Genomic DNA, 11,285 nt, shown 5'->3' on the forward strand with positions numbered 1-11,285 from the left:
GTTGTAACATACATAACAACGAGATAAAAAACCAACTAAATGTTTGCAGTTGTCTATTGATAGTATTGTCGATTAGAACAATCGTAATCCTTTAACTTTGTTATTCCCTTAATTTGGTAGACTTGAAATAGTAATTATGAAATTTACTACGGCAATTGATGAAATTATTGTAATAGTAATTCAGGATTATGATGAAAGGAAATTGTGTTAAATTTCCCTTGGAAAAATGTTAATTATCAGACTGAAATTGAAGTTTTACTCTGCACTTTGTAATAAGATTTTATCACATCTTTCCCCGTAAGAACCTCAGTGTAGCACGTATCGTTTATATTTTTCATTAATTAATCAAAAAAATAGTTAACCTTTCTTCTGTGAGTATTATTTCGCAATAAGATTGTTTTTGTGAAATTTTAACTTTTGTAGGGTACTGTTCCCAACAGCACGATACCATACTAAAATTGTTTTGTTTACTTGAAATAGTGGAAGTCGCTAATTTTTGTCAGTTTATTATATTCTCTTTATAACATTTGAATACGGTAAGTTGTGGAGTGCGAACCATGTATTACAAAAAAACCTTCATTTTTCACAGTTAGTTTTTTAATTTTTGCCTAACCTAATTTAAGTTGATTAAGTTGATTATAAGTTTACTATCAATTTTTCTTGTTCGCTGCTTCCTTTTTTATTTGGTTAAGAAATAATCAAGTTCATACGTAGTAAATGCTTCACTCTATTAAGTTGCTGGTAGTTAAATCGTATATACTTTAAAAAAAAGTAGCACATGCGTCTCCTTTTATATGTAATAACTGTTTTGTAAGTACACATTTTGTACTTACTTAATTATGCACTTCGTTAATGCACGTTTTTTATCATTGCCAGGTACTTACTTTACATTATATACTGAATTTAATATTCTAAATTTGTATGTATATATTTCTGATTTTCTTATAATTTTTACATTTTAAGATCTTTCATCAAGGGCAAGAAAAGATGAAATAAATGCAGATTTTTGATAAGATAATCTTAGATTTAATCCCTAGTCAGGATTTGTCATTTTCATGTACCATTTTGTCTGCCTCATCTTTGTAAAATTAGTGTGTAACATAAAATATAGTAACGCACACCCATTATATTTAATTTCCTAGAGCTTTGATTACACAAAAGAAAAAGGTTATAAATTTCCGTCACTTCCAACCTTATCTAATATATTCTTTGTCTATTAATGTTGTTTTTTCTTTGTAACAAAATTATTACTGAAGATGTAAATGAACTAGTAAATGTCTTTCATTTGTCTTCATCATGTTCTGCTAAAACAATTTTTATTAATATTCATATTTTTACACTTCTATTGTTTCATTTTATTATTACATGAATTTATTTTATTTTTTCAGATGGATTTACCAGAATTTCGACCTTGTAGATATTGTTCAACTATTGGGAAATGTAACAAGATGAAATTGTATTTTATAAATTTCCACCAGGCCATCTATATATGTAATGAAGTAAGTTTTATGTTCGATTACTGTAAGTTAATATATATAAAACAAACTTATTTATTTAATAGAACTTTGATTTTTATTTTTAGTCAGGTACTGTTGTAATTTTGGTTCTTGTCTTTTAAAAATATGGAACAGTTGTTAAGGTGGCTACATATACTCCATAAAAAAAAGGATTAAAAAGTTTGAATTTTAGTATCCTTGACAAATGATTAAAAAATATATAAGAGATTCTAAATTAATTATAGTATATATCTTTTGGGTACTTACGTATTAACGCCACCGCAGCTACAGCTTTATTTAAAAACAAAGTAGTCAATCGGATTTTGGTGGAAAATGAACAGTCTCTTTATTAATTTTAATAAATGGTTATTTATTTTATAAATATAATTTAACCAAACTTAACCTACGCTCGCTAACCTTGACTAATTAACACCGTAATTGTTTGAGTATTTATTTAATAAATTCATTTATTATTTAAATAATCAAAACACTCCTGTTTTGAACCTATGTTAAACTCTACATCGGCCCATTTTCCACCGAAATCCTATTGACTACTTTGTTTTTAAATAAAGCTGTAGCTGCGGTGGCATTAATACGTAAGTACCATCTTTTGTTTTACGTTAAGGCTTTTTTAAAGTGTTATTAAGAACTATTTACTTGAAGAAATTTTATATTTAAAATATTTTCTCCACGTTCATTTTATTGTTAGTGAAATAAAATTAGTAGAAAAAATAGTATTAGTAAAATTAGTAGGTGTTACTACTCATATTTACCGTTAAGTATGATTGTATTACCGTAAATAAACTACAAGTTTGTAAACAAAAACATGGTATAGTGATTATAATCAGATAGTTGTTTTATAACATTAAGGATTCAAAGAGGTTTTGAGAATTACTGAAAGAATATAAATAAACCTGCTTTTTTAGGTTACTTAGGTAATAGTATTTAAAATAATATTTGTCATGGAAAGTACAAAGTGTAACAAACCCCCAAAGATGACAGAATTCTATTTAAATTCTACATATATATATGCAACAAAAAAGAATTTCATTGTTTAATTAAAAATTTTTAATTCTGCCTATGATACAGAAAGCATTCCTCATTCTTTAAAAAAATAATTATGAAATAGAAAACTGCTGGAGTACATCTTTATAAAGAATATCAAAGGTCTTTTCTTAAAATATTTAAAAATCGGGTCAGTAAGTATAACAAGCTAAACGAGTTCCATAAAGATACTATGCCGTTAATACTATTTAAAATTTACTTAATTGAGTACAGTTCCTCAAAGGTGGAAAAAATATTTTATGAATTTTTTGTAGATTTCAGAACTTTTGCATTGAAAAGCTTCACTGAGACTTTTGTCATGACTTTAATTTTTGTTGAAGTTGTTAACAAGTATATCAAATTTAAGTTAACCTCAGCCCACTTCATTCAATTACTTCTCATTTTTAGGAAAAAGAGGAGGTACAATTGCTCTAAATAATGTTTGAAAATCCCTGATGTTGAAAGACAGGTATTACATTCTCAGTTAAAATAAGTGTGTAAAAGCAGTTTGTTCTGTGTGGAAGTTTGGCATTTGTATAGGGTAGAATAATTAAAAGAATTTCAAATGAAATTCATTTATGAAAAAAATGTTTAATTTTCCTAGGTATACGCCTTATTGCTTCTTATATTTGGAAACAACAATTTTTTTATGTCCAAATTAATCTTGAAGATACGCTGAAAAAATAATACCAAAGTAAAAGGGATTGTATAACATCAGAACAATTAGCAGAGAGTTTTGATTAAATTTTAATGGTTTGGAGAGTGATCGAAATGAGGAGGTGGTGAATAGTGCTGTTAAGTGTTAATAGATTTAGGTACGATGGTTGCATAAATTATAAAAATGGTATAGGTTGAGTTTCTATTTGGGGTGTAAATTATACCACATAGGGATGGGAACATTTGTATCCGCTCTAAATGTAATGACTGGGAAAAGGATATATGATTCACTTTATGAGGAAGTGTACAGCAGTTCTGATGTACAGTATGAAACTATACTAATGGAAGCAATAAGATACAGATGTTTATTGATTGAGGAATTTAATTAAAAATAAATTATGGGGACAGATATTATTTTATATTTTCTTTTTTTTGTATCTAGGCGTTAAACTGATAGATGACTAAATGGTTACATCTAGGTGTGAATTACTTTTAAATTCTTATTTTATGAAAGAGAAATTGTTTTGTTTTCTTTTACTATTTGTATTATATATATTAATTACCTTACTGAAATTAAATCTTCTTAAATTTATATTATTAAATAAACCGCTTAATATAGAATATTTAATCAATATTTTATACTAGTATATGTGTATATATATATATATATATATATTGAGTTTTTTATATGTATGTATATATATATATACATATATGTATATACACATACACTAGCTGGCTTAATAGCTAGCCCTTCAAGGAGGAAAAGGGTTATATTTTTATTGTTAAATTAGACTAGGCTGGCGTCGCCAATCCAAGCAGTAATAATTAATTTATATATTGAAGGAAAATTTAAAATAAAATTTCTGTAAGATTTTTTTTATTCATATTCTGTCCATTAGCCATGAATTTAATTAAATTAATTAAAAATTATTTTGACATATAGATGTTACCAACATCGCATGGATGCTGAATAATGTTGGTGAACAATAAAAATAAAGTAAAATACAGTATAGTAAAATCATTAAAGTAGAAAAAAAATAAAAATATTATCCCACTTAGTTAATTAGGTAGTTTGTAAACTTTGTTGTTTGTCTGGCGATTCTCAGCTTGAATGGATAAATTTCTTGGTGAACCAACTCTTCTTGAACATGCCACATATAATTGAAATTTAAGATTGGTTGAAATTATTGATAAATGTCTGATATGTAATCGAATGCCATTGCAGAGATTCGGTGGCTTTAGATTCTGCTAGAGCATAATCTACGGATTATTTAATTTAATTTCTAAGCATAGATTGTTTTAATTTATTTTTTATGTTTTTAGCCATGAATTAAAATCAAAATAATTTTTTTATCAAATTAATTAAAACTTATTTCGACATATACGTCTCATAGCTCTTAATATTGACCCTTTAAAATTTGTATTTTAAGTAATACGATGATATATACTACATTGATGTTGCCATACATAATGGCGAAAAAATGGCATTTTTTTTATCTTTTTTTAATTGTAACGTTTGAATTTTAGTTTTAAAACAAACCTGAAGGTGTGGATATCAGCCCTGTAAAGTTGTATGTTTAGTATTGCAGCCACAAAAATGTTCTTTTTTTGTTTAAGCTCCAGGACCACTGTTAGGTATTGTTTCAGAGGATGAGATGAATGAGTTGTCACGTGTGTGAAAATACCATGCCTGACCGGGATTCGAACCTGGGATCTCCATCCGGACAAAAGGCAAAGACGCTACTGCTCGTGCCACGGAGGCTGGCAGATGTTAATATTTAATACAGCGCAAACTAACCCTAGAGCGCTGTTTATTTTACAACAGAAGTTGTAGTCATTTTGGGAACTCTGTAGTGGTGCCTCTTCAAAAAAATAATAATGAATTTAGTTTATCTAATGTTTTTAGATAGTAGAGCATTACATATTTTGTTTTTTCTCATGATATTCATAAAGTTTTCATTCAAGTTTCATAATTTTTATTTAATTTGCATTAAATTTGTACTTTCTTTGTACGAGGGTTATTTTTTTTTCAAGGTCCAATCGGTCGCGAAATAAAAACCCGCGCAAAATTCGGATGAACTTTTGCACATATGTGTTGTGCAGCGTCTCTAGTATGGCCTTCAATCACGCCTCGTCACTTCGTTTAGTTGTGAACACGTAAATATGTCTACAACAATAGCATCTCCCGCCAAGTGTAAAGTGCGTGCAGTAATTTGATTTCTTCAGGCTGAGGGGTGTAATGCGGCTGAAATTCATCGATGAATAAGTAATGTGTACGGTGAAACTTAAATGAGTGACAGCAAAGTGCGACAATGGTGCAGGAACTTTAAAGCAGGACGTACAGATGTTCATGATGCAGACAGTCAGGGAAGGAAGCGAGTGTCAGCTGATGATATCGTTGAGCAAGTGGGTGAGGAAGTTCAAAAAAATCGTCCGTTCACAATTTCTGTATTGAGTGATTCGTTTCCTAAAATTTTAAGGTCAGCTCTCTACACCATTGTGAGTGAGAGACTTCAGTACCGCAAACTGCGTGCGAGATGGGTTCCCAAGATGCTGTCAACCATCACAAAACAATGAGAATGGACGCCTCCCTAACGTTTCTCCAGCGCTACCATAATGTAGGAGAAGATTTTTTGAACAAAATTGTCACAGGGGACGAGACACGGGTCCATTTTGAAACTGAAGAAACAAAAGAACAATCCAAACATCGGATGCATTCTCATTCTCCCAGTAAACAAAAGAAATTCAAGCGAACCTTCTCCAACAGAAAGCGTATGGCTACTGCGTTCTGGGACCGAAATGAAGTTCTCTTGGTGGAATTCACAGTACGTGGCACGACCATCACTGCAGCCTCATACTGCATGACTCTTCAACGTCTACAAAGGGTAACTCAGAATAAGCAGAGAGGAACAAAGAAGTTCCTGCAGCATTTTCGTTGGGAAGTGTTTGATCACCTACCATACAGCCCGGACTTGGCTCCATCCGATTTTCACCTCTTTGCTCACATGAAACGCTGGCTAGGACGACAACATTTTGGCTACGACAAATGTCTAAATCGGAGTGGCGACTATGTAGAGAAATAGCGTAACTGTGTAAGTACATGTTACAAATAAAAAATTTTTTATTTTCACTGTGGTTATAATTTTGTGACCGATCGGACCTTGAAAAAAAAATAACTCTTATATTTCATGTAAATTCTTTGTTTTATAATCGGTGGACCAAATTGTGGTCTGTTGAAAAGATTTAATAAATTATGAGTTTCTATTTGAGCTTAGATTTATAAATCTATATTTAATTTTACTTGATTTTTAACTATTGATTTTTCTAGTTTTTATTTATGTTATTGTTTCTTCATATACTTAACATGTATACAGTAAAAAATTAAAAATTTGTTAAAGTAACAGAGAAAAAATGAAATATGGCTCATATCACTAAAAATTGACTGATTGATTATAATATTATGTTACTTAAAGAAATATATAAATTTATATTTGGTCTTTTGCTGCAGTGTGATGAGGTCTATCCATCAGATGGTGTAACAATTAATAAAGATGTATATGAACAGCCATTACAGGAATCTGATTTGAAACAAATAGGACTTCCAGGTTTGGAGATTTATCTGCTATTTTTTTCCTATTATTATTTATTTATTAGTAAAACTGAATCTGTTGCCTTGTTACATGAAAATTAATTCCAATATTATTAGTCTTCCTTATAGACAGCATTAACGTTCATGTATAACAACTTAACTCAACACCAATCTAATAGTTAGATTTAGTGATATTTCTACAGCACTCATTTAGTGTATTTTTAAGCCTAGAGCTAAAATTTTTAAATCGTGTTGAACATCAGGCTCAGCAAACATATATGTTAATTTTAAAACAGTATGTTTTATCTCGATTCAACATGTTGCTTGAATTGTTCAAAATGAGTGAATGCATACAACCGGTTGCTGTAGCCTTTTTTGAAGTAAATAGACTTTTCTTCTTTTTTGGTGCGTGTTAGAAGTACAGTTATATAAATATAACTTGAAAAGAGCTTTGACAGAATGAAGTGACATGTTACAATCAGAATGAGGTGATCGAACAGTATGGATAGAGTTGAGGAAATGACAGGGATGTTTTACCCCTACCCTATTCAGTATCTATGTGGAAAAAACTGCCTGTGAATGTTTGAATACAAGAAAATAAATAGCTGTTGGTTGAGAAAAATTGAATGTGTCTTGTTTCACCATGATGTTAGAGGGTAATGGAAAAGTCAATAAATTGTTAAGAGGATTTCAACAAGTGTGAGAAACATGGAATCAGAATAAAAATTAAAAAAAAATTAGAATATAAATCAGACAGCAATTGTTAAATAATGCAATTGCAAAGTCATTTCAAAATATTGGAGCAGTAAGTTAGGGCAAAGAAGTGTACTGTTATAACAATTGCAATGGCAAAACTGATTTTTTATATGAATAAGGATTACCATGAGGGGATGTGTGTGTGAAGATTTGAGGAAAAGGTTGGCAAAATGTTTTGTCTGAATCACAGCAGTATATGTAAAGAAATGAACTGCAAAAAGAAAAAGTTTCGCTAGAAATCAGTATATAGAAAAGAATGAGAAGATAAAATGAATAAAGTAAGAAATAAAGGTCCAGAACAGAGAAAAATAATCTAATAAAAAAAATGGGTAGAACACAAGAAGAAAACATATATTAATAGAGCAGGTTGTAGTAGGTATGACAAGAAGGGAAAGGAAGAAAAGTGGTTTCAGCTAATTGTTGATGTTAAGGTAGAAGGGAATGAAAACAAAAAATTAACAGATGAATAATTGGCTTGGAGGCTGGCAATGCTAAGACGTGCTCTGTTAAACACATCCTTCATCATTATCACTATTACGTGCAACAAAAAAGAACCCAGATAGTTATACTAACTTCATGGAAATTCTAAAAATAAATTTTTTTATTTGTAGGTAAGTAAATTTGTCTCTGTAGGTGATCCGAGTTTGAATTGCTTATTTGCATTAACAGTAATTATTTTTGAAATCAAGAGACAACAAACATATGGATTTTATAGTATGTTTCTTACAGTGCTGATGATAAACATTTAAAAAGATGTAAAAATACTTGAATAAATGTTCTGATCTTAGTCAAAAACAAAACATTCATTTCATGACTAACAGAAAAAGATATAAAAAAGGAACATAATTTTTTTTAATTTAATTTTCTTCTGTATTTCTACCTTATTTTTATAACTGCAAAACAATCTTTCTACAGCAATTGTTTTTTCTATTTCAAAAAAACTCTGTCTCGTTAATATTTTATAAAATTTAGTAAATTAAAAGTTACTGTCTTTCATCAGCTCAGATTTTAACGTTATAAATGTTCACGCTTAAAAAGTTATGAGGAAACTATAAACTGCGTAGATTAGGTTATGATACTCATTTGAGTTTCATATAAAGTCCACCATCACTTTTGTCTTTTGAAATATTAAAAATTGCATGCAAATTATTCTATTGCTTGTGGAAAATAAAATTCACTCTGTAGTCATTATAATGATAAAAAGTACTATACAGAATTCCAGTAAAATGAAAATTTGATTGTCCAAACCTCATCACATGCGTTACCGCTTGTTCATATGTACCTTGTTTAGAAACAACATTAATTGAGAAAAATTTGTACTCTCTAATTGCCATTGAGTTAGAAATGCTTTATAATAATTTTTATATTTTTTCATTTAAGTTAAGAAGTACAGATGGAATTGTGTCCTTTATGAGCAAAAGCATTATTGTTTCAAAAGTTCTAGGTTCAAAACCTGATAAGATTTTATATTTATTTTTATTTATTTGGCTTACTTTTTTTTGCAGTTGAACTTCTGACATATTTTCCAACTTTAACATTTAGTACTGCTAATAAGATAGCAAAAATAATAAATTTTCGATGGCGCAAAAAATTAAATGAAATGTGGAATGAGTTTCTAGAGATTAATGATAACATAAATAATACATACGATGTATCTAGAAAGATGATTTATGACAAAAGGGTAGATTATAGCGGTATTGGTTTATCTGATGAATGGTTGTTTGATATCTCATTATACAGTAAAGAAGAAATTCAAGAAATAGAAGGTATATTAGATAAAATAGAAAATAAAGCTTTTAAAGGACTATGTGAAAGAAGTAATCAGAAGAATAGTATAGAAGTAAGTGATTTTTTCAAAGAATATAGTGAAATTTTAAAACATTCTGATAGTAAATTAAATAAACAAAAAAATAAGTCTTTACAAAGAGTCGATAATCAAACTAAACATCAAGATTTAATAAAAACAGATCAAAAGATAATGTTACGAAAGATCAAATTAAAAATGGAAGTTTTAAGTATGAAATATCCAACACTTTATGAAGCATTTGTTGATGAAGTTAAATTTAATAAAATATTTAATAGTAATCAATTACCAAAACGTATTACTAAAGATTCTTTATCCAAAATGTTGGATAAGTACGATAATTCATGTGAAAAAACAGAAGTGTTACAATAAATATTTTATTTTATTTTTTATTTTTATCCAAATATATTTAACAATAAACTATCCAAACATGAAACAATTGAAACTTGATCCACCCAAGTACAGAATTAATTGAACTAAAATGACATTCTCACCTTATTTTTTCATAATATCTAAAATAGTACTTATATATATATATATATATATATATATATATATTAAAATTGGAAATATAAAAAATAATAATAAAAATCTAGACATCTCCAATTTTAATTTTTAACATTTCCAAATTAGTTTCAATATCAAAAAATGAAGTGGTCAGTAATGTTAAAGAAACCAAACTTTTTATTTTTATGTGTCTAAAATGCTCAAGAAACTTGGCTTAAAAAAGTAAAACAACCAATAAATAATACCCGGGAAATTGATAATGTGTATTTAAAATATTCATATACCGATAGCATCGTTGAAAATATAACTAAAGCTTATGATAATAATAAATTTGAACCTGCATATAAAACAAATAACCGTATAATAAAATATTTAAAAAAATAATCGCCCAGATTCATATAATTTATACAATTTATGTGAATTTTATAAAATAAAATGTAATGATTGTGATCACAGATGATTAGTAAAACTAATGATTGTGATTAGTAAAACTAATAGATCTTGTAAAGCCAGATTGCTTGAGCATTTGACACTATAAAAATAAAGAGTTGGGTTTCTCTAACGTTGCTGACCATCTCCTTAGTAATAAACATTCTATTTTTGATATTTAAACTAATTTGGAAATATTAGAAATTAAAATAGGAGCTATAAAAAATGATAATAAGAATCTAGACGTTTTTGAAATATATATATATATATATATATATAAATACAAGAAGAGATTCAACTTGCAGAGTATGAGGATGACACACTTATAGGCCGGCAATAGATGGCAGCACATTTTCAGATAAAGATAATACATAAATTTTAATTATTCATATAGTTCCATAGTATTGGCTGGCCAAATATGTAGTATATTTTATATTTATCCTATTTAATTTTATTTTATTATAATTGACATCATATTTTTATATATTTAACTTTTAATTGCAATACTTTTACTTAATACTAATTAACATTTTCAAATTTCTTTTTAAAAATTATAAATTGAAAATTTTTAAATCTTGTATAATAAATTTTGTATATTTTAACATATTGACTGCCATGTGATTTTCTGTCACACTACTCTGTGGATAGGCCACGTGAACCAAAACTATATCACAGGCAATCTCTTTCACTAAGCCACAGATTCTTTTGCTAGCTCATTTCCCTGGGCCATAATTATTTTTTGTCATAAGTATTTCAACTTTATAATTTGTGACATTTTTAAGTAGTGTTTTGCATGTTAATCATTAAAAAGTTTAATTTTGCAACTAAAAAGGGGGGGGCCACCCACTTTTGGGTCACAATGAAATATAGTATTATCAACAAGAAATAACGCATAAAAAAAAATGAGTTTACTGGAATAAAAATTATGTCTGTAAAAATAATTATCATTTTACAGAATAAAAATCTATCTTTTGATTCAAAATTATGATTTTTTTTTAAT

The 11,285-nt window shown here is 28.2% G+C and overlaps 1 protein-coding gene across 5 annotated transcripts; it reads left to right on the top strand.

The window, feature by feature from the left end:
• LOC142328237 (uncharacterized) lies at positions 1 to 9,741 on the top strand. 5 transcript variants are annotated; one of them, XM_075371862.1, is made up of 4 exons: positions 1 to 588; positions 1,389 to 1,499; positions 6,709 to 6,805; positions 9,051 to 9,741. In XM_075371862.1, exons 2-4 carry the CDS (start codon positions 1,389 to 1,391, stop codon positions 9,719 to 9,721), a joined length of 879 nt encoding a protein of 292 aa, XP_075227977.1. In that variant the 5' UTR covers positions 1 to 588; the 3' UTR covers positions 9,722 to 9,741. The 5 variants fall into 5 exon arrangements, with proteins under 5 accessions (XP_075227977.1, XP_075227978.1, XP_075227974.1 ...); XM_075371863.1 differs by having other exon boundaries at positions 1 to 297; XM_075371859.1 differs by having other exon boundaries at positions 2 to 536.
• The last annotated feature ends 1,544 nt before the right edge of the window (positions 9,742 to 11,285 follow it).

Source organism: Lycorma delicatula, chromosome 7 (assembly GCF_047948215.1).
Source record: "Lycorma delicatula isolate Av1 chromosome 7, ASM4794821v1, whole genome shotgun sequence".
NCBI classification, from domain to species: domain Eukaryota; kingdom Metazoa; phylum Arthropoda; class Insecta; order Hemiptera; family Fulgoridae; genus Lycorma; species Lycorma delicatula.